General features: G+C 53.4%; 1 protein-coding gene and 1 long non-coding RNA gene across 6 annotated transcripts; one reads left to right on the top strand and one right to left on the bottom strand.

The window, feature by feature from the left end:
* CNTN2 (contactin 2) lies at positions 36-23,468 on the bottom strand. 5 transcript variants are annotated; one of them, XM_021376869.1, is made up of 23 exons: positions 23,220-23,468; positions 13,761-13,869; positions 10,225-10,369; positions 9,931-10,106; positions 9,546-9,641; positions 9,064-9,273; positions 8,396-8,495; positions 7,992-8,167; positions 7,203-7,339; positions 6,633-6,762; positions 5,819-5,969; positions 5,413-5,540; positions 4,891-5,066; positions 4,650-4,770; positions 4,229-4,387; positions 3,938-4,087; positions 3,175-3,245; positions 2,542-2,776; positions 2,076-2,191; positions 1,692-1,878; positions 1,041-1,153; positions 783-951; positions 36-297 (listed from the first exon to the last, which is right to left on the bottom strand). In XM_021376869.1, the coding sequence occupies exons 2-23, from the start codon at positions 13,813-13,815 to the stop codon at positions 188-190; spliced, it is 3,111 nt and encodes a 1,036-aa protein (XP_021232544.1). In that variant the 5' UTR covers positions 13,816-13,869; positions 23,220-23,468; the 3' UTR covers positions 36-187. The 5 variants fall into 5 exon arrangements, with proteins under 5 accessions (XP_021232544.1, XP_021232543.1, XP_021232542.1 ...); XM_021376868.1 differs by having other exon boundaries at positions 4,650-5,066; positions 23,220-23,467; XM_021376867.1 differs by having other exon boundaries at positions 3,938-4,387; positions 23,220-23,466.
* Positions 9,508-12,748, top strand: LOC110388056. Its single transcript, XR_002432767.1, has 2 exons — positions 9,508-9,994; positions 10,458-12,748. It is a non-coding gene; the product is annotated as an uncharacterized LOC110388056 (long non-coding RNA).

Genomic DNA, 23,468 nt, shown 5'->3' with positions numbered 1-23,468 from the left:
CAAAGGAAAAAAAAAAAAAAGAAGAGAAAAAAAAAGCTGTTTCTTTCTTCCTCCCTTCCGACAATGTTATCAAATCCCTCTCTGTAACGCTGCTGCGGTACAAACACGGAGGTGCAGCACCAGACACTGAGCAGTTCCCGCTGCCCTGGGAGGAGGCATGTCCCACATCCCAGCTGCGCCGGCCCCATCAGAGCTCCAGGTAGCGGATCAGGGCCACCATGGCCAGGGAGTTGGTGGCGATGATGGCAGCATGTGGCACCGGCCTTGTCACAGAGTCTTCCACCATCATACTGGTCCCTGGAAGAAAGGGAGCAGGGAAGGGGCGGCTGTGGTGCTGCATGGGCACAATGGTTTCTTGCAGAGAGGTCACTGGTGCAGTGTTGGCTGTGGGGTTCTGCGCGCTCCCGTTGTGTTTGGCACAGGTGAACCTCCCCGAAATGGTTGTGTTTGGAACAAGAGTTTGGAGGTGGGCTCTGAGCATTTATGCACTGAATCAAGGAGCTGGGGTTGGGGCTGACATCGGGGTGGCCTAAATGGAGTCAGGATGTCACACAATGAATGTCATTTGGATGGGAGTCAGGGGACCAAGGGCTTTAGCTGCAGGTGATAAAGCTGGGTTCAGTTTAGGCTGAATAGTTGCTCAGAAGGTCTGGGGAGAGGTCGGTGACCAAGACAAAGAAAATGACAGCAAGAAGTGCTGGAAATGAGCATCTTGTTTTGCAGCAGTCTGGGAAGCACCCTGAAGATCAGCATTGGTACCCAGGGTACACGTGCATACGTACCACTGTTACGGAGGATGTGCACTTCTGCTGGGATCCCATCCCCCCCAGGCCCCGTCACCCGGATCTGTACGAAGGCGTGCGTGAAGTCCTCAGGGACCGGGATGTCGATCCGGCTCTTGTTCGCCAGGTACAGCGTGGGAGCCGAGTGGGAATCCTGCCTGTAAAGCATCTGTTGGAAGAAACAACTTTGAGTTTACGTTCCCTACGGTTTCCTTAGGGCTGCCTATAACAGAAGGCTCTCTGTGTGCTTGCCTGTACCTTGTACCCTGTAACTGCGGACTCATCTGGCTGTGCCACCACTGGGTCCCACTTGATGGTGACGGTCGACCCGGTCAGGGTCCAGGAGATGTTGCCAGGTGGCCTCCTTGGTGCTAGGAGATACAAAAGGAGACAGGGATTCAGCAAGCCAGGCGCTGGTGCAGGGGCTGTGCTGGTTGCACCCATCTCTTGAGCCTTCCTGACTTGTGAATAGAGCTGTGGGACCACCTTGTTGGTTGAATGGAAGGCATCCCAGTGAACGTTGCAACATTTTTGCAGGGGAGAGGGAAAAACACAGTTTATTTTCCCCTGGTGCTATGGGTAACAAATGGCATTGCCCCTGCAGGGCTTGGAGTATTTCTTTGTGAAGTGTAGATGTGGCACGTGGGGACATGGTTAGTGGGGATGGGTTGATGGTTGGACTTGGTGATCTTAGAGGTCTTTCCCAACCTTTATGATTCTATGATTGTGTGATTCTACACGAAGTGGTGTGCAGGCTGCAGGGCTGATCCGAGGAAATGCAGGGAGCCATTTTATCGACTGCTTGGGATGGCATTAGGGCACTGAGAGGTGCAAGCTGATCAGTCAGCTGCTCGCTGGGGGTGCACGGGAGGCAGCACCATGCAAGGGAGGCGGTCAGGGCTCACTCACGTGGCTTTGTGGTCGTGATGTTGGTGGAGGGGCTGGGGGGCCCGGTTCCAGCACGGTTGTAGGCTCGCACTGAGACGTGGTATTTTGTGTTGGGATTTAGGCCTGTGACATGAGCCGATGTGACCAGCCCTGCTGTCCTCACTCTGTCAGCTGCTTCCTCTTTATCGCCGTCCTTCCAGTATCGGATCTGAATAGAAGAGTATTCAGTAAGGAAAGAAGTATCTGCAAATCTCCGTCCAAGAGCACTGCTGGACACCCCTTGGCTCTTGGGACATTGTTTGGAGAGCAAGGTGAGGATGGGTTGGTGATTGGACTTCATGACCTTGGAGGTTTCTTCCAACGTGAATGATTCTAGCATCCCTTGTTCCCATGGTGGACTCGTACCTCGTAGCCCAGCAGCACGCCAGTCATGTCTCCCTGCTCCACCGGCTCCCAGGACACATCCATTTCTGAGGACAGAACAGCTTTGGCCGTAACTCTGAATGGAGCCACTTTTGGTTCTGAAAAAGACAAGAAAAAGGGGAAAAATCCCTTTCCGAGCTCTGGGCAGTGCATTCACTGTACTGAAAGGAGGGGCTCGCCTCAGCATCGTTACCATGCAGCTCGACAGCTGGTATTGTGTGTACAGAGCAAAGAAAGGGGAAGGGATTGAGGGACTTAGCAGGTCAAGGAGACCAACAGCTGCATGCTGTGAGGATCTGTCTGCTCTGTGCTTAGGGAAGCCTCTATCTGTGTGCTGAAGTAGAAGATAAATCCTGTACTCAAATCACTATCAGCTGCCCCTAGAATGAAAGAAACCTCTCCTATCAGCAAGCCCCCAGACAGCAAGAGCCCCTGCAGTCCCCTTCACCTTCTTCTGCAGAGTACACGATGGCAGTGAGGCTCTCCGGTCCCTCTCCTTTCCTGTTGTACGCCTTGATCTTCACCTCGAAGGGGGTGTAGGGCCCGATGCTCTCGTTGCGGTACACGTAGTGCAGGGATTCTGCATGAGGCACGCGCGCGGTGAGCCAGCCCTGGGTGCCCTTCTTGCGAAAGGACAGGATGTAGCCGAAGCCGTCTCCGTTCTGGTAGTCCCGCAGTGTTGGCTGTGAGGAAAAAGCCTTGGGTAGGGCATTTCTAGATGGGGTTTTCAAGAAAAGGGTGGCACTGAGTGGCGTGGTTTAGTGGTACGGCGGCAACGGGTTGATGGTTGGAACGGATGAGCTTAGTGGTCTTTCCAGCCTTAATGATTCTATGATTTCCTTACATCAGCTGTGAGCAAAATTGCTCCCGTTACTGTACCAATCCCATTGTGACAAGGGGTTGGAACTAGGTGGTATTAAAGCTCCCTTCCAACCTAAGCCCTTCCTCAAGAGAGCAAGACTTTGGGACTGCTGCTAAGCCCAGTGTTCGGCTCCGTTGCACATCGCGGTTGTACTCAGCACTGATTTGTTATCCCCTGCCCTCCCGCAGCCGTCCTGCCGGTGCCGTGCCGCTGACTCACCGTCCAGTTGATGATGAGCTCATTGGGAGCCCCTCCGCCGCCGCCGAGCCCGGATGGTGCCACCGTGGGTGCTGCCGGGTCCCCATGCAACAGCAGACAGCACAGGTTGGGTTAAAGGAACAACAGTGGTGAGGATGAGCACAAAGACAGGCTCTGGCAGCTGCATCTCAGCCATAAGTACTTCAGATGTTTGTGAAAATTGGGTCTCGAACACTGGCTAGTCCCTGACATGCTTATTTACCAGCAGCATTTCTCTGAAGGGATGAGAATCAATCTCAAAAGCGGGAATTTGTGGGAGAGCTTAAATTAGAAAGGAGGTAATATGCACTTGGTGCGTTGAGAGTGTTTCTGCTGCTGATCCTACATCCCTTCTGCTCGCGTGTTCGAGCTGCACAAGATAGAATCAACATTTACAGATGGGAAATTTATCTTGTGTTTGCACAGTTGTGCTCTCTAATATAATAGGGCTCTTTCACCTTTCTAAGCATTACTACCCAGAACGTACCGTATTTGAAACTAGGATTTGTAGTGCTTTAATATATTGTTACTCATGCTGGTGAGGCTGGCTGCCAGTTCTGGTAATTCTTTGTCTTTGATGTGTAAATGGGCAAAAAGGCAGAAAAATTCACGATGAGTTCACCTCTAGAAGCACTGAAGGAGAAGACTAATTGCCTGGGCCAGGGCTTGCTGCAAGCCAGCCTCCTCTTTCTGCATGTAGGTGCCTCTGATTCCCCATTCCCCCTCTGAGCGTGTCTGCACATACCTGCTTCTTTGGTACGGATTTTGCTGGAGGGTAAACTTGGCTCCCCAACTCCAAGGATGTTACTCGCTAAGACCCGAAACTCGTAATCCATCCAAGGGATGAGGTTCACCACCTGGGCTGTCTCGGCGTTGCCTTCGATGTTTACAGGATCTATATAATCCAATAACACGAGAGGAGAACAAATAGAGCAAGTGGCGGCCAGCGTGCTAGCACAGAGCAAGAACTCAGCAGGGAGCTGGTGACCCCAGGCTGGGACATCAGGGACCACACCACAGCCCCAAGGGCACTTACTGGTGCGCATCTGCTTCCATTTGTTGGAAAGCAGCGTCCGGGCCTCGATGCTGTACCTGGCGATGGGGCTGTGGTTGTCGAAGCCACGGCTCCAGCTCAGCTGGACAGTGGTGTCCCCGATGTCTCTCACCACCACACCCCCAGGGGGCCCGGGGGGTCCTGGGGTAAAGGAGAGAGATGGACGTGTTACCGAAGTGTCAGGGATTTGGGGGCTTACTGCTCAGTATGTTCTGCAAGTCGTAAATGAAAACCAAACCTTTCTTTTCTGGAGGCGAGGAAGCCTCGCCTCACGTTTTGCTCCTTTTAATGCTCCCAGCTCCCAGCCAAATGGAATGTGAGATTGCGAGGTGGATGCACAGAAAGGGCTGAGCCCTCGCAAGGAGCCTGCTGGTGCCTCAGGCTCCTAAGGAACGGGGATTACCTCTGACAGTCAGCGTGGCCGACTCCGAAGCGCTGTCCACGACCGTTTGGGCAGTGCACGTGTACCGCCCCGAGTGCTTCAGCTGGGCATTGAGGATGGCGAGGTCCCCGACGGCTTCTTTCTGTGTAGGGAGAAAGGGCAGCGGGGGGAACACAGCTGACCACAACCCAGCATGGAAACCAAGGGGCTGGTGTGGCTTTTCTGCCCTTACTGCTGGTACGTGGCTCCCCTTGGTACTCACCACGCTGGCTCGCCGGTAGTGCCCCTCCGACTTGTCCAAGTCAATGGGGAAGTCATCCAGCGACCAGATGAAGGTTAGGTCCATGGTTGGATCGTGGGACGCATGGCACTGCAGAGTGAGGTTTTCACCCACGTTGATGTCAGCGCTGGATGGGGACAGTGTGATTTTGGTGGCATCTGCAGAGGAAGACGAGGGAGGGCTCCTTGGACCAGGTTTGGAACAGAGCAAAATGAACCAACACTTCCTAACTTGTCCTCATCCCTTTCTAGCAGGATTTTAGCTGTAGGTTTTTCATAAAATGAAGCTAAGAGATTAAAGTAGGTAGGAAACAGAAATGTTTTTCCTAAGGAGCAGACGTTGGTGGGTAAGGTTTGATGTGTCTGGCAGAAGGTTTGCTGAAGTGCCTCTGATTCCCTGGGTACCCTATTGCTTTTTGAGGGTATACAGAGAAGAGAAATGTTCCAATTCACATCGTGGCATTCTTAGACGTGATTGACCCCAAGTCAAGCCAAACATCTCTACCTCGAACAGAGAGGATCCCCGTGCTGTTGGCTTTGCCCATGAAATTCTCAGCAAAGCAGGTATACTTTCCCTCATCAGATTTGCTTATGTTCTGGAGGATCAAAGTGCCATCGGCGGTAATAGTCACCCTGGAAATGAAGAACCATAGAAAGAAAGAAGGTTAAAATGTCTACTCGCTCTGTCCACCTACCAATTTCCTGCTCTTTCTGATTTTAGAGAGAAAGGTGAAAAAGACGGGACCGCAAAATACAATGTATGAGTTTTTTCAAAGGAGAAACTAGAGGAACAACAAAGTGTGTGTGTTCAGGGACGTAGCAGCACACGTGGGTCATCAAGTCCCGTCCTCTGGCAAGAAGAAATGTCATTTTAGCAGTGGTTTTTCGGCCGAAGCTGACTGTGCTGCTACCTGCTACTGTTGACGAGCAGTTCGGTCCCTTTGGTCCAGAGCACAGTGGCTTTTGGTGCCGCTCTCGGTTGGCATGGGATGATGACCTTCCCACTGCGGGCTGCAGGTATCAGTCGTTTCACTGGGTTTAGTCTAAAATCTGGTGGTAAGGCTATACAGGGGAAAAAAAGAGGATTAGCAAGCCCCGCAATGTCAGCATGTTCAGTGCCAGGTCACTAAGGTACTGCTTTCTTGTTGGATGGTTGGTAACAAAGCATGGCAGTATCTGGCGAGCGGGATGCAGGAGTGGTTCCTCTGCTGCCGGGTGTCCAACGCCTGCCAGGCAGGAGCGAGGTGACACGCGTCATATTTAGCAATGGCAACATGACCCTAACAAGTGCAAGGTCTTTGAGAGGCACAAGAACAGCTGCTTTTGAAAATGTAGAGGATATTCCCTACAGCATCAGCCCAGTTCCAGCCACCGTATCCGAGCTGGCTGGCTGGGTATGGAGCTCGCTTCTTGGGCATCTTTCCTCCCAAACAGAGGAAGGCAGCGCGATGGAAGGGAGTTGTGCTGCTGCTGTCTGTCCTGTACACTTTCTGTAGCTAAACAGATGTCCTTGTGCTCTTTCAGCATTACTGAACTTACACCAGATTCAAATTTTAGAGGGTTGTAGCGTGTCGTGCTGAACCAGCGGCTATATTTCAATGGTGAGTGAAGCAGTTTTGTCTGCTCTTGTCTTACTCTGAGATTGCAAATGTGGTATATCAGGAAGAGATCTAAAACGCTTCAGTGTCCCATTGAAACCCAGAGCGCTGGGAAGTGAGAAATTACCTTGCACTGTTAATTCAGCACTTGCATATACTGTGCCATGCTTGTTCTCAGCCACACACTGATACATGCCAGAGTCCTCCAGGACTAGCTTGGAAAATCTCAGCTCTCCACCGCTCACTTCGATGCGGTTCTGTGCAAACAAGAGGATGAACCCATTAGATGAGAAGAACAGAAATGGAACTCAAGCCTTGTGTGTTCAGGGTTGAGTTTCCTTGCAGGTTGAATCCAGCCTGGTTTTCTGAGGGAGAAAGCGCAGGCCATTTCTACTGCATCCAGCCACCACCCCACGTGGTTGCGCTCTGTTTGCTGAGACTGCTGAGTGCCTGAGCAGCAACTTGCAGCTCATACAAAGGCAGGAACAAGGTGATCCTTATCTGCCCTGACAACTGGCTCCGAGTTCCTGCAGTTGCATGAATCAATGGCTGCGATGGCAGTGACGGGAGAAGGACCTTGCTGGAGGAAAGGACCGCGACGTTGCTTTGCAGCCTCATGGGGGCACATGGAAGGGGAAGGCGGGTGATAACCGGGGGCTGAGATGGATTTGCAGCGAGGCTGTGAGCTGGGATGTACCTGGGAGGCCAGCGGCTGCCCGTCCCGCAGCCACCGCACCGCTGGCCGGGGTTTGCCGGCTGCCACGCAGCTCCAGCGCAGGTCGGACCCGATGTCAGCTTCCGTGTCCGTGATCACCTCCAGCCACTCCGGCTGAGCTGCAAAGGAGCAAGAGAGGTGGCAGAGCCAGGAGGATCAGATGAGGGGTTTGCTCTGCCAGGCAGGCAGAAGGATGCTCGTTGTGTCATCTCCGCTGGCAGATTTATTTATCACAGCGTGTTTCACCATAGTAACAGCCTTTGCCTTTTGTGCAGTGATGCGGGACTGGGTCCTCTCTGACTGCTGCTGTGCACGTGGACTGCACAAAATCATGGCATAAACCAGATCTGGAGAAGAATATTGTTATTTTTTGTTCCTAAGAAGAAATGCAGTCATTCCTGACCTTCAGAAAAGATTGAATTCAGGATGGGAGAACCGGGTTAAGTTTGCAGCTTGGCTAGATCTGATTAATAGCTCCAAGCGTTAACCCTTGTGAAAGGACACAGGCTTGGAGAAGGCTTTGGTGGAGAGACAAATCTGACTTTTTTTTTTTTTTTAGCGCTATGCTCCCATCCGTGGTTACCTCATTTTTGCTAGAATTATTGTAGGGCAAGTGAGGAGGTCTCTCTGTCCTTGCCATAGCCTAAATATATCCATGAAGGAGAGATCAGCAATCTGTGCTGCCTTTGTAATAGGTTGGACTGTGGGGGGATGATTGTTGGCTGGGACACCTCAGCGTGCTCTGGAAAGGCACACGTGGAACTGCCTTACCGTGAATGATGATGCGGCCCTGGTAGGTGTCTCTCCCTTTGATGTTTTCAGCCTCGCATTCGTAAGTGCCTTCATCCTCAAAGTCAACATTTTGGATCTGCAGAAGGGGCTCGCTGGAGATCCACTTGGAGGTCTGCGAGCCATCCAGCTTCCTCCACTTTATTCGAGGGACGGGGCTGTGTAGAAGTAAATCCTTTTAGCCCTGGGGTCTTACACAGTGCATACCCAGGGTGGCACAACCCAGTCCCAATTCAGTCACATCCCATCCCAGCTGAGCCCTGGCCGGCAGGACAGATTGGCTTTGCCACTCCATCCCTCCTGCTATTCCCCCTCCTGTGTTCAGCAGATCTGCCTCCAGGTCTGCAATGAGTTCCCCACCCCGAGCAACGTGGAGCTGCACTCACTTCCCAAAGGCGAAACACTCCAGAGTCACCATCTGCCCAGCCAGAGCGTAGGTGTCTGCAGGGAACCTGGCTTTTATGCTGGGTGCATACTGCCTGGCGTCTGTTAAGAGGAAAGCACTGGTGAGGAGTTCCGGATGACTTTAAAATTGCATATGTGAGGTCTTAAAGTGCAAAGGTACCTGCGAGCTTCCGCTTCTCTGCAGAACCTTCACGAGTTTGGGAAATTTATAGCCGGGCAGAGGCTACGTTTCATTTTCCTTTTAAAAGAGCTCTGAGCGGGGTCTCTATAAACCTCTCTTTTACAACACCTCAGGACTATTTCTCCCTGATTCCCTACCAGCTTCGCTCCCATCTCCCTGCCAAATCAATATCCTCAGCTGCACCTCCCAAGGTCGCCAAAGGCAATTTCGGGGGATATGAGCCTGTCCTGGTGCCGTTTTTATTTTACGAACAAACAGAGAAACCCCACTGACGGCAGCACTACCAGCGAAGCATGAAGAGAGGGCTGCTTCCACCGGGCTCCGGCCAATTAATGCTTTCATCAGCTCTTAAGCTCCCTTGAGAGGCCACTGGGTAATTTGTGCAGGTGCTGGAGCCTTCGGGAGCCCGTGTGCTTTGTTAATTTTGCATTTCCCCCAGCCCCTTTATGATAATTGGAGAGCACCGACCCTCGGCAGCCAGGCTGAGCTGGGAGAACTTGCTGAAGACGCTCTTGGTGATGAAGTCGATGTGGCTGGTGGCAAAGCACGAGTAGTTGCCGAGGTCGGAAGCCTCTGTCTTGGCAATGTAGAGGTTTCCTGTGGTCTGAGAGACGAACCGCCTTCCGTCAGCTGGGATGAAGTTGGGGAATTCATTCAGAAGCCATCGGTAAGACAAGCCTGCGGGGAACAGGAGGAATGAACCGCGCAGATTGCTGGCAGCCTCAGCTGGGGTTTAACCAAGCAGGTCATTTTCTGGACCCGTCAGAGCTTAAATTGTTCCTCGGACGGCGCTTATTTTCTCCACGTGCTAAGTTATGCCTCTGCTTTGTTGCTTTACAAAATGAATTCAAACCAGGTTTGCTCCCCTGACGTGCCCACAGAAATCAAGGAGTGATTTGCGCGGCTGGGAACTGCCTCCACCTCCTCTGCTGGGGGATGCAAGCCCTTACCTGGGTAATGGGGAGGGGGGCTGCAGGTGAACATCACTCCCCAGCCTTCGGTGATCTTCACGGGGTCTCGCTCTTCTGCAGAGAATTCCTGCAAAACTAAACACACGCGGTGAAACTCGCCCGTGGGCGGGGGGAGCAGCTGGGGGAGCTGCAGTGGCCATCTGCCCCTCCGTGGGGTGGCATTTCCAGTGGCTTTGCAGAGAGGTACAGAAGTATCTGAGCACTGACTCTGTCGTGCATCAAACACGCCAGTGGGATTTCTGCACCACGTTCACAACTCCTCCCCAAACTTCTCTTTATTAATGGGGCTGGGGGGGCTTGCTGTCCCCCCAGCGTTACTGCGGCTGCATTTCATTTGCTTTATGCAGACAAAGAAGGGACTTACAGCCAAAGCGGAGGGACGCTTCCCTGCTGACCACCGTGCCACGGGCGTTGGTTGCCACGCACTGGTAGGTGCCTGCATCCTTGGCTTTCATGGGGTTGCTTATCACCAGGTCCCCAGCAACCAGCCTGTACCGGGAGTCCAGCTCCATTTTCAGCTCCGTGCCATTCATCTTCCACCTGCCAAGAAGTGGGAAGGGAGAACATGCATTGCGGCTGCGTGCTCACGTGGGTGGTGCCACGTAGATCCACATCCCGACGTCCCATTCTAGCGGTGTTTGGCCACCATAGGGCTCACCTGTATGTTGCAGGGGGACTGGCTCTGGCTCGGCATGTCAGCGTCACTTTCTCTTCTGCTGAGCCTTCAGGGAACAGGGTGTGTGCAGGCTGCTCCTCAAACACCGGCCCGTAACTCCTTGTGCTGCTCGGTGCTTGGCACCAGACTGCAAGAGAGGGGAAACCTGCTCAGCAAAATGTGGCTTTTGCTAAAAATTCTCCTTTTTTTTTTTCTTTTTTTTCCTGGTTTTGTAGGGTGTCCCTGGCGGTGACAGAGCTATATCTGGAATAAAACGAGGAGCAATGTGAGAATCACAGCCCATCTGTCACCCAGCCCCAAGCAGGGCTTCGGGCAGATTGTGTGCGTTCCCCACTGAGCATCCTGCACCGACTCTGCTATGCCACAGGAGCAGACGTGCTTAGAGATGGGCACGCGAAGGAGCCCTGGCACAGCCTCTTGTGAAGCACAGATGGGGAGGGAGCTGGGAATGCCAGGGTGCTCTCATTGTCCTGGAAGCGAGGACATGCCGCTGCCTCCCCTGTACCAACACTGCTGCTTTGTTCTTCCTGTGCCCTAGGAGAGCACAGTCTGGGTGTTCACAGCTAGAGCTCAGCTCTGCTGCTGACCTCCTGCACACACCTGGCTGCTCCCTCCATCCCTGCAGCTGCAGTATCCTCAGCTCTCTCTTTGTGTCACGCCTGCTGCTTGCAGCTGGGTGCAAACCGGTGCTGCAGATGCTAGAAATTGCAATGCAAATAGGCAAGAACAAAGCAGAAAGCTGCCTGGAAACCTATAACCCAAAATCAGCGAGCGAGGTAATCACTGCCGGCACACATCCCTGGTACCTCGAGCCATGCCCCTTAGCAGGGATGGGATTCGAGGCAGCGTCCTCCTCTATATGGTGATAAATGAGAGATGCCTGGCTGCCCCCAGCATCCTTCCATGCTTTGCAATTGAATTAATAACCATCTTAAAACCGCCATGCCAACCTGCAATCTGCTTCCTTCCCCGCAGTACGCAGCATGGTCACCGGTTAAATGAAGTGACTCCCGTTAAGTGTGATGTTTTATGCAAGAGTAACTTCCAGCAGGGATCGGCTCTCCGGGCTGAGGGGAAGCAGCCCTTCACCTGCAGCTCCCGGGGTTGCCCTCGTGTTCATGGCATGCGGAGACCAGGGCCAAAACGAGAGAGGGGCTGCGTTAATTGGCTCTGCGGGCTCGGAGCAGCTGTTTGCTCCCCATGTCTGGTCCTCACATCCAGGCACTGCCCAATTAGTGGGGGCTCTGCTCCGGCCAGCGTGCCTGTCCCTAAAGCTTTGGAGTGAGAGAAGCAGTTTTGTGAAGGTCGTATTGCCTCCAGATCTGTGGCAGTGCTTTTTTTTTTTTTCCTTCTGGGATTGTTACATTCACCAAAGAGAAGCTTCTCTGTGCTGGAAATCGCCTCCGTTGGTTCAGCTTCTCCTGTGCTGCTCTCAGCTGGAAATAGCTCCTTGCTGGCCAGCACTTAACATAATCAGGAGTTAATGGAGAATTAAGAAAGACGTGGTGTATTCGTTGTGTTCTGAGCGACGGCAGTCAACGGATTAAGGATGGGCAGATTTGCATTCGGAGATTAATAGGCAGCACGTGGTAAATAACTTCCAATTATTGAACAAATGTTATGTTATAGTCAGTCCCATACATGCCTCCTCTCATGGGAACTCTTTCCCAATGAGGTTTGGCCAATCATCCCTCCCATCCCACCCGGAGCCCCGCATCCTCCGCCGTCCCTTATTCTCCACCAAGGTTATGGGCTACCACTCTCAGGCATTGATTTTCTCATACGCAGTCAATGCCAGAAGTTCAGGCAGATTTTATGTACAGTTCCAAGGTGTCTGGTTGGCGTTGGAGGTGAAATCCTGCATCTCACTCATTAAGCGAAACGACCGTTAGATTAAAGCGATAATTGAACTGTTACAAGTTCAGGCGGTGGGTAGAGCCGGGAACTGAGATCAAAGCAGAGCAGCAGATCTGAGCACCTCCGAGACCCATCATCTCAGCTGCTGCTGTCACCACAGAGCTCCCCTTTTTAATGTTACCACAACAAGACCTTCCCAGGGCTCTGTCATTCGGGCAGAAGGGAGAAGGCAAACACAGAACAACATCTTTGAGCCTGCAAGCTGCGTGTGCAAGAGGCAGAGGGATCCCTTCAGAGCTGGGCATGCCATATGCAGCCCCTACTTCTGCGCTGAAATCCAGCTAGGAGCAGAAATTATTCTCAATGTGCTGCTGTGTCTGGCTGGAACAACATTCGTTTTGAAGAAAAATCAGCCTTAACACCAAAATAAATAGGGAAAGGTGGAAATGGAATATCGGAACATTAAGATCGGGAGAAATAGCTGCAGAAACGTTTTGAACATTTCAGCGCTCCGAGAGTGATTTGTGCTGATGTCTGGGAGGGAAAAATACCGTATAATGAAATACACCAGCAAGGCCGTAATCTCTGAGTGTAAAAACCATCCCAGACCTTATACCAGAAATTGATGGAATAGAACTCAGAATAGAACTCTAAGGGTGGTTCTGTTTTCTTATTGCCAGTGCCTGGAACACGCTGGTAGCCAGAGCTGGAAAGCCCTGGTGTCCGGGAGGCTGCACGCTGTGCTGAGCCCCACTCCAGCTTTGGAGACCAGGAAATCACAAATGTCTCAGCTGAACATTTTCCAAGATGTATTGCAGTTGATGAGTGCATCAGCAGCTATCCCGTTACTGAGCACCGGCAGCACATCCTCAACTCTGGAGTGCTGGCCTGAGCCTGGTGCACGAGCAATTAATTGGTTTTGCAGGAAATCTGAATGCAATCAAAGCGGTTCTTTCTCCTATCCTTGGGAACTCGTCACTTGGTGATACATCAGAGGGAGGGGTAGTCTTACCAATCCAAACTCCAGACCTGGAGCCATCGGGTCCATCTTCACCCCTCCCCAGAGCATTTCCCTCAGCCTTATCTGGAGCTGCCATCATTTGGTCCCTGCTCCTGGCTCATATTTCCAGTGAGGACTTCTCTCCGTCCCAGATGGCTCCTGAGATCCATTGCATCAACAGCCAGAGGTCAGGAGAAAATTACCCTCGTAGGGTTTGGTAGTCACTCATTTGTTGTGGGCTCAGCTTGGATGGGAGCGAGTTGGACGAACTCAGCTGGTTAATGGGAGAGCCCAGCTCCGTCCTGGGGCCTCTACCAGATTTGGGTCAGAGTGATTTCCAAACAGGCTAATTGCCTCCCAATCTAGGGCAGCCACCCCTCCCCTCCTCCTCTCCCGGGACCCACAGAACACTAAAAGGTAATTAGATATTTATAAGACAGCCAAGCAACCTCTTCTTGGGATGACGAATTAGCTTGAAGACATTATCTAATTCTCAGCTGTCTGATATGAAACATCTCCCTGCTGAAAAGGGACCTTCACCGCAGAGCCTGACACTCCCTGCGATCCAGCAGCGATCCCCAATGGATGGCAAATGGGGGAATCTTTGCAGCCGGGGCACAGCAGCAAGGCACCCATCCCTAGAGCAGCTTCAGGCTCTTACCCACACAGATGACAACGGCCAGGGACGTGCAGACGAATCCAGTGGTGCCTCCCATCCTGCACTCCGGCTGTTACGGCCACGGCTCTATGGATGAGCGGGGACAGCAGCCCTGCAAGAGAAGCACTGCACTTAGCTGCTGCTCTGCGGGGCCTCGGGGCAGCTCACGTCCCTACAGGCACCAGGTGTGTCTGTAGGAGCAGCCAGTGAGGAACATGCAGAGGTCTGAAGGAGCTCTTCTCCTTTCCCCTCTTCCCTTTCCCTTTTTTTGTCGTTTCCTTTTTTTTTTCTCTCCCTTTTGCCTTTCCTTATTCTTTTCCTTTTCCTTCTCTTTTTCCTTTCCCTTTTCTGTTTCCTTTTTCCTCTTCTTTTCTTTTCCCTTTCATTTCCCTTTCCTTTTTCCTTTTTCCTTTTTCCTTTTTCCTTTTTCCTTTTTCCTTTTTCCTTTTTCCTTTTTCCTTTTTCCTTTTTCCTTTTTCCTTTTCCTTCCTTTTCCTTCTCTTTTTCCTTCCCTTTTCCTTTCCCTTTTCTGTTTCCTTTTTCCTTTCCTTTTATTTCCCTTTTCCTCTCCTTTTATTTCCCTCTTCCTTTTCCCTTTCCTTTTTCCTTTTTCCTTTTCCCTTTTTCCTTTTCCTTTTCTTTTCCCTTTCCCTTTCCCTTTCCCCTTTTCCTTTTCCTTTTCTTTTCCCTTTCCCTTTCCCCTTTTCTCTTTCTCCTTCCCATTTCCCTTTCCCTTTCCCCTTCCTTTTTCTCCTTTTCTCCTTTTCCCCTTTTCCCCTTTTCCCCTTTTCCCCTTTCTCTTTCCCTTTCCCTATTTCCTTCTCCCTTCTCCTCCTTTTCGATCCCCCTCTCCTTCAGAAATCATTCCTCCTCCCCGTACCATCAGCTCTTCTTCCAAAAATAGTGCTCTCCTAGCAGGCAGTGGCTGTCTGTGGATGTCCTAGTGCTCTGCTCCAGTCCCTTTGCTCTGGAGGTGTCCAAGGAGGACACCCAGTTTTGTTTTCCATCCCCCTCTTTGTTAACAACCACTTGGGAAACAACGCATCCCACATCCCACAAGCTGAAGGCATTGCCAAGCCCTGCAGCCCGCCTGCCCCAGCTGGTCCTGCTGCCCTTGCTCCCTGCCCATCTGGCTGCCCCAGCAAGCGCCGGCTCCATCCCATGTACCACAGCCCCTGGTGCATTGCTGCTTGGAACACACAGCGCCTGCTCATTAAGTGCTGCCGTTACCATGCACCTGAGCAAACAGAGATCGTCCTGCGTGCGCTTCATGTCTTGTCTCTGGGGAATCTGGGTCTGGGAAAGCCACCTGCCCTCTGCATCCTCACCCGAAATAGAAGATTTTCCTACTATCAAGGAAAGAAACCACATTCCAGGTCCTTGTTTTCACCTTGCTGGGCTCAGGGGCAGGATGCCAGCCTCTCTGCTCAGCACTGAGAGCAGAGCCCAGCCGGATACTCGGGTTAAACATTCCTATGGCAGAACACTAAATAAGGCTGGGGGAGGAGGACCCTGCCCCAAAGCAGTGACAGTCACAGGGTGACAGAGAGGGATGGACTGAGGACAGAGCAGAGATGGGCATGAGGTCCTTTCCCCGAGCGCTACCCCACGCTGCGTGTTCCATCCAGCAGCTCTGGGGTGAGTCAGGCCAATGAAATCACTTGATGTCAATCAGCATCATGCCCCAAACAGTGTCCTGAGCCCACGGCCTTCCAACAAACACTGCCGCATTGTTTGCCTGCTGCCTGCTTCTCCCTCATGTGTCTCATGCTTATAGTGTAAGCACTTTGGGACAAGGAGCAGCTTTTTGCTCGGTCTGTTTTGCACGCAGTGCTGTGTTGGAGTAGGAGCAGATCGCATCCTGCATCTGGGGGTGCATCACCCCAAAGCAGCTCAGAGCTCACAGGGAAGGAGTGCAGGGTGCCCTGCTGCCAGCCCCTTCGGTTCCTTCCCCGCGGCTCAGCAAAGCTGTTACTTGTAAAAATTAAGCTGGTTTGAATTATTCAATTAGCTATCAATTCATTATTTATTATGTAAACCACAGCTTTGATCCCCAGCTCTGCAGCTGGCTCTGCAGCTCGCCTCTTTCATCCCAGACCCCATTCTGCTCTCATTTCAGATGCGCACATCGTTTCCTTTCCTTGCTTCCTGGCACCCACTGCTCCTGTTTCTCCCCAGTCCCTCCCCATGGCTGTGCTGGGACACCAGGACAGGGCTCCTAAAGAGGTGACAGGGAGAGCTGCTCCATTTGCTCTCTGGAACCCAACCTGTAGAAATGGGGAAAGTGCTATCCAGGGGGAGCTCCAGGCAAGGCCCACATGCAAGAGAATAACAGTAATTCCTACATGTGCTGAGGTTGGGTTTGTTCACTATTAGGCACTGGGTCACGTCAATCCTCTTGCATGCTGTTTGGCATGTTCCTCATCATATCACTTAAGGGATGTGACTGAGTGATGCTGAGAGCACACCCGGGTCAGCGCTGCTCCCTCAGTGCTGTGCACCACGGGTCATCCCCGGGCAGTGCCCTGAGCTGTGTTTTTTGCACCCGACTCTGAACTTCTCCCAGGCGCAGCCGTGCACTGAGCATCCGATCCATCGGCCGCACCGTGCCCTTCATTAGGAGAGGGCCCTCGGGGAGCTGTTCTTTCCCCTCTTCATTGGGTATTTTGACAGTCACTCGAGAGCCTTCTGTTGTACTGAAAGGGGATCTGTCATCCCCGCTAATGGATGCTGTCATTAATACCTCCAGCAGCATGGGCACACTTGGAAACATGCGCAGGGGTTGCATTAGCGCTGTGCCGGAGCCCCTGGGAGCGATCCATTGTCACCGAGACAGAGTTCTCAGGAAAGAGCTATGGAGAAGTTTGGGATCCTCCTCAGCCTCAGGGACAGGAGGTGCTGCCTCATCACGGGACGGCACCACTGGGAGGTGATGGCCCCAGGGGGACTGAAGTGCAGTGGGAGGACCAGGGATGGGTGGTGGGCTCCAAATCCAGGTAGCTGGTGTCCTTGGGGACAGCCAATGGCTCCAAACAGGCACGGCCACCTCCCAGCTCATGGAGGGACATGGGCTGTAGGGAGAGCTGTCACGGCCAGAACAACCTATCACTAGATCAATGAGTGTGATTCAAACCCCCGGAGTTAGTTATGAGATGAGCAATTGGGCTTTTGCTGCTGCGACGTTCCCTAGTGAAGGAGAGCTGCTGAGGGTGAGTGACACAGTGTGCCCTGTGCTGTGTGTTCCTCTCATTAAGGAGCATCTCTGAGGCTGGAATGGGCACACTTCTGATCTTTGCCGGATATTTCTTGCAAATCTGCTCAGTGTCAGGTACGTTATGTCCATTTCCAGAACAGCATGTCTCAGTGAGTTGAAAGAGATTTTGTTATAATGTGTCTGTCCTCTTGCAAAGCTGTCTGTGTTCAGGAGAGATGCAAACTCCGAATTCTGCCCTTCCTGAGCTTCTCTGAGCTGAAAATCCGCTGGCGGCCCCAGGACCTGCAGCAGCAGTGATGCAGCCAAAATCCTGAGACCACTGAGATCCAATGGCCAATGCACCCAGAGGGGTTCAGCTCTCCTTGGGCTCATCGATCACCCCATGCAGAGCTCTGAACCATTCCTGCACTTCCAGGACCCCCTGCTCCCCCCTGCACTCCGCTGCAGAGTGGTGCTGGGGCACACTTTGCCACCTGGCTCCATCCTGCCCTGTCCTCCTCATAAGGAGGTACAACGGGTGCATCCCCATGCTGGGCTCCATGCCTGGACTGTGAAGAGCAGATGGTGCCCACAGCCACCCCCTCCCTGCCCGCAGCACCCTGCAGGGCACTGAGCTGCCACCCACAGAGCAGGGGCTGTGCCTGCCCAGCTTGTTTGTTGCTGCTCTATGGGTTGCAGCATTAGCACAAAAGGCAAAGCTTTGGGGCCAGGGTGAAGGCAGCACCTGCAGGCAGCAGCTCGAGCAGATTGAGGCAGGTGCTTTGAGTCTGGACTCAGCCAGGGCTCTGCACCAGCACTGCAGGCAGGGAGGTGAGGGTCACAGCTCTGGGTATGGCTGTGGAGCTCAGGAGCACAGTACAGGGACAGGGACGTGACACGGGACACAGGGACTGAGCACTAGGATGGAAGCAAAGCCACCACACAGTGAGCAGGGCACTCTTCAGGCCATGCTGCTCCGAAGCCCCCAGGTCAGCCCCATGCCCCAGGTGTGAGCAATTGCAATCAGCCCTCATTAGTTAAATTGCCTTCAGGGCTGAGCTCTGCCTTCCTGGTTCATTGCAGAGTATGGAGAACATACTGGAAGGAGGTAAGGGGAGAAAGAGGATCAAGTAATCTGGGGGGGGGGTGTTTGTGATTCTAGAGGGGGGAATGGAGGACTGCAGTGTGTCAGGGCTCTGCTGGGAGCAGGGGGATGCAGGGGGATGCAGGGGGTTGTTGCTGTTTGCTGCCAGTCTGGGATGTGCTGCAAATGGCTCTGCTGTGCTGCTAACCCCTGCCATGCCCTCTGTGTCCCTTATGTTAAACTTCTGGAAATGAAGTCAAGCAGTAAAACCCTAACCCAGGGTAGTGCACTGTGCAAACCAACTTTGCTTGCAGCTGGGGGAAAATTTGGTTGTGTATGCTGGATCCCCATACTGTAGCACTTCCAAAACTTGGGGGTGAGCTTTGGTTTTGTTCGGATCTGTTCCTGTTGCTTTTTGCTCCATGGGAGCTGTGCTTCCCACTCGGTGCAGCAGTGCTGCAGGTCTCTGAGCAGTGCGCTGTGAACCTGTCTACATCTGGAGTAATTCTGAATCACCATATCCATGGAAACTAATGCACTTTCCTTGACACGAGCATCCGGATAGATGCTGCTCCCCTTGCTGAACAGGGCTCTGGAAAGCCCAAACTCCTATTTTTGGGTGATGCTGTAGGATTTGGGCTGTGAAATGGGGAGGAGGGAAGAGCCTCAGGTGTGGGTGATGGTTCCTAAAGCAATCTGAGTGGGCAGCTGGAGTGGCTGCGTGTTCCTCACCTGGGATGGGTGCACTCACCCTGCACCTGCCCTTGGGCTGTGCCTTATTTGTCACAGATTGATTTAATTGTGCCAGAACTGGATTGGTCAGGATCAGTGACTGATCAGCACTTTTGAGGAGCATGGAGAGGTCAAACACCTTAAAATAAATAAATAAATAAAAGGGAGAAAAGTCTGGAAGGGGGAAAGCCCTGCTCCGTTCATAGAGGATGATGTGGTGTGATATAAGAACAAGTGCCTGGTGTGCTGTGGGTTGTGCTGCCTCAATGTCCCACGCAGCTCCTGCTAACACCAGGCAGCTTTATTGTTTTCACCAGGAGAGGCTCATGGAGCCCCAAGCAAGGAGCAGGCAGGGCTTGCTGATGCGCACCCAGCAGGACAGCTGCATTAAGGCACCGTGCTCAAGCTGTCTCTGTTGTCTCTGTGTCTTTTAAGTGCTTTTTCCCTAATAATTGGACAACACATTCATGTACACCACAGGTCGCGGCACTTCATTGTCAGAGGGGCTCAGTGGGAGTTCTCTTTTAGTCAGCAAGATCTCCCCAGCCAAGCAAACCCCGGTGCTGGTGCACAGCCCGTCAGCTCTTTGTGCAGAGGACAAAGCAGGGATCTGCTTTGGGTCAGGAGGCGTTGATTGAGAGCACATGGAGTTGCACGCGTGTGTGCACAGCACTGAAGAGCAGTGCGTTTGGGGTTGGAGTTGGTGGCGTGGTGTAACCTTGATTACAGCAAAGCAGACGATGCCATGGAGCAAAGCACCCCCCCCCTGCAAAGCTCCCTGCACCAGCTTCAGACAAAAGCCAGGATTGTGGAGGAGGAAATCCTGCAGGATTTCCCCATGAGCTGGATGCAAGCACGGTGCTCAACTCGTGCTGCCAGCACGTGGCTCTCCCTGAAGGCTGTTTCAGTCAATAGCTGGAGTCAATGGCAGCTGGAAGGTTTCTCAAAGTCTTTGAAAATAAGGCCATGAGTGCCTCCAGCTTAGCACGCGGGTGTTGGAGAGATCAAGTCTGCCTGAAATCCTCGTTAACACCCTGATTACATCTGCTCAAGATCAAAATATCTGGTGCTGCTGATAGACACCCCAATGTAAATTCAGTACTGCAAACCACTGAGCATCACCTGCAGCCGCTTTGTTTGGGAAATGCAGATTGTTGCACTGGAAGAGGAGCTGAGAGATGCTAGAAGTTGGGTTTTGGTGTGGGCAGGAGAGGTGGGATGTGCTTGCTGCTGTTGCCTCCCCAAAATACAACTTCTCCAAAACCAAGGTTCTCCTTTCCCATTGCAGTGTGCCTGTGGGGAACCTCAGCCACCCGAACTCACCCACTTTCTGCTGTCGGTGCTGCTCTCAGTGGCACAGCTCTTTGATGTGTCACGGGTATAAATAGCTCCTACCTGCCACCAAGCCTGTCTGCCTGCTCCTACACCGCTTGGCAGGAGTGGGGCTCCTAGAGAGGCTGTAGCAAGGAAAAATAAGTGCAGGGCTTGGGGAACCTGCCCCAGGGAGGGCAGTGGCATGGGGAAACCCTGACCTCAAGCACCCATCCACCCTGCTTCAGTGTGTGTGCCAGCAGCAAGGGTAGGAGGGGATCCTGCACAGCCCCGTGCTCCCATCCCAGCCCCGTGGATCTCCTTGGTCCTGTGATGGGGAAGCAGTGCTAAAATCCTCTCCCTTCTCCCAAGAGGAGCTTGGGATATCCCCTGCAATGACAGCACATTCATTTTGCTCCTCTGAAGACATCATCCTTCTGTTCAACCTGCTCATCTGTCTGCTAAAGCGTTAACATTCCATCTTCAGCTAGTGCCAGGCTGCTCTCTGCCTTATAAAAACAAGCAGGAACCTGTGCACAACACAGATCCCACTTCTTCTGTTCTGCAGCTCTGCTGTGGGGCTGCCAGCTGTACGGTAACTGCTACCCACAGTGAGCACTGAGCTGCTGGTGGGAATACCTCTTGTGCCCACCAGCACCTCTGGGCATCTCCACTGGGGTTGTGTTAAACTGGTGACGTGCTGGACCCTACAGCTGTGGTAATGGGGCTAAGGATGTGTCATTGGGGTGTAGGGGGGGAATGCATGTTGGGTTCAAGGAAGTAGTTTCTGTATCATTTGGGATCTGATAATTTCCTTGACTGTAGCCCTTGTCTACAGCTCTCCAAGCACTCAGAGGCATCAAGTGTGGGGGGGGGGGGAACCAAAAATGAGTTAAATTTGGTTTCCTAATCTAGAAAGAGCCTGATAGAGCTCGTTAGAGCAAGTTTGTTTTTTCACTTCCATCAGCATTGTTTGATCCTTAGAGGACTTTTGAAGGAAGCCTCTCTTACCTCTTCCCACGTGTCTGTGCTTTAATGCCACCTCTGACAGCCCCTGTGCAATGCTGGGTTTCTTGCACGGTGCACTGGCTTATAGGGCAGGCTGCAAGCTCTGCCCCGTGTGGATGTGGTCACATTCCTGCAGAGCCCTGGGTTGCAGGGGCTGCTGTCAGCCCATCCCCATGTCTCCCATGGGAGGGACAGATGTGCCTCCAGCTGTGCGGGGAGGTGACAGCAGTGCTGTGCCACGCCTGAGCCCATGAGATGGAACAAAACCATCCTTGTTCCAAGCAGGGCATGGCCGAGCAGCCAGCACGGTGGTTCTCAAGCCCATCCTAAAGATGGGGATGCGCTTTCGGCACGCTCCTTGCAAACACGTAAAAATGGCACGGACTTGGGGTTCTGCTAAAGAAGGGAAGAAGCGCCGAGAAACGAGGTATCTAGCCCTCACCCAGGCTCGGTGACCCTTCGTGGCCAATTTGGGGGCTGAGCAGCCGGGCTATGGGCTGTGCACGTGGGCTCCGCACGCTGCGCTCCGTGCTCGCGTGTTGGAAATGCCTCCCTCCAGCCCCGCTGGGCTCCAGCCGCTGTGATTCGCGTGCGATACGTCTGCAGAGGCACAGGCTGTTAAACGCTCTGCGCATCCATTCCGAGCCACAAAAGTCGTGGTTACTCTGTTGGATCGTAATTGATCGGCTGCTGGAGAAGAGCGTTGTGATTCCTTTGTCTCAGTGCATTGTCACCACGCTCCGCGGGCTGAACGTAACCCCGGCACCTTCCCTTGGTTGCGGACCCTTCTCACCTGTCCCTGCAAAGTGTGCTTATTTCTAGAAAGTTTGGGAGCTGTGTTGGCACAACAAGCAGCTTTTGATGTCGTGGGTGCATTCAGACCCCAAGGGCAGAACCAACAGCTGCTTCCCTCACTGCTCCCAAACAGAGCACGGTCCCAGCCAGCACTATGACTTCCCCCTGCCCTGCAGACCCTGAGCTGCCCTAGAGGGTGGAAGGGTGGGAGGTGTATTTCTGGTTCTGCTGAGAGGTCAGAGAAAACTATTTTGCGTGGAGTGCTGCCAAATACACAGCACTGGGAGATTTACCCGTGGATGCAGACCTGCCCCTAAACCTTGTGCCTCTGCTTTGCACCCTGAGCCGCTTAGGGTCGTGCTTGGGGCTGGTCAAAGCCTCCGGGAATGCTGGGGTTGTTCCCAGCTCTCAGGCTGCTGTTTCCCACCCTCAAAGCAACTAGTGTTCCTTCAGAGGGATCGCAATCTCGTGGATGCCCCCAACCCGGTCGGAACAATAACGCCGGGGCTGTGGGAGCGGTGAGAGCCTTGGAGGAGCGGGTGGGTGAGATGCAGAGGGAATGGGAGCTCAGGAAGTTTACAGCGAGGGACCGGAGCCCCGCTGAGCAGCCCGGTGCCGCCGGCTGCTCCCTGCCCGAGCACCCAGGAGAAAGAGCAAAGCGAAACGCGAGGTTTTACCCATGATATCACACCAAGAACCCCCCCCACCCACACACCTTCCCGCTGCAAAACGCCGACCAGCCTCAAACACAGCAATACCCCCAGAGCAGCCCCCCCAGCCTGCCGAGAGCACCTGAGACATGGGAGGGAGATGGGGGTCCCAGGACACCGCTCTCCTCCTCCCTCTGTGATGGGGGACCTGGGCTCTGCCCGCTGGAGCTGGGGGTGCTGAGCAGCGCCGTGCAGCCGGAGCTCGGCAGCCCCCCACCCCTCCGCGTTCGGGCTCCGCAAAGTGCCGCCGGCCAGGATGCAAAGCCGAGGCGCAACCGTAGCAATTAACAACAAATAACTTCCGACTTGTTCCGTGAGAGCCGTTCCTGCCTATGGCCGTGCCCATCCTGCCCGGCTCAGCCCCTGCCACAAGTGACACCGCTGTGCCCCCTCCCTTGCTCCCAACTCCACCCCCGGCGGAGCTGAGTTGTGCCCGCAAAACCCTCACCCCAAGCAGTGCCCAAAACCCACGCCGTGCCCTTGCGTCCCCGACCCCGCAGGATTCGGCTGCTTCTCCCGACAGGGAGAGTTGGCTGCGCTCGAAATGGTGCCCCGAAATCTGCAGCCTCATCTTTTTTTTTTTTTTCCCCCTCCTGTTATGGTGCGGGAAGGATGGAGCAGGCGCTTACCTGGGGTAGGGTCGGGGGTTGAGCATGAGGCGGGGGAGTGCGGGGCCGCGGAGCTCCTGCCGCGGTGCTGAGCCCGCCTGGTGCCTGCCCGAGTGGGGATGTGTGTGCCCAGAGCCACTGCAGCATCTCTGCATTAGGATGTGCTCCTCCCTCTCCTCCCTCCTTGCGTGCGCGCTCCCTCGCTCGCTGCCAACCACCACGCCGGTCCCTGGAGAGGGGATTTTTTTTTTTTCCCTCTGCCTTTACCTC

The sequence above is a fragment of the Numida meleagris genome, chromosome 25 (assembly GCF_002078875.1).
Source record: "Numida meleagris isolate 19003 breed g44 Domestic line chromosome 25, NumMel1.0, whole genome shotgun sequence".
Classification (NCBI taxonomy): Eukaryota; Metazoa; Chordata; class Aves; order Galliformes; family Numididae; genus Numida; species Numida meleagris.
This window is presented reverse-complemented; position numbering and strand designations above follow the sequence as displayed.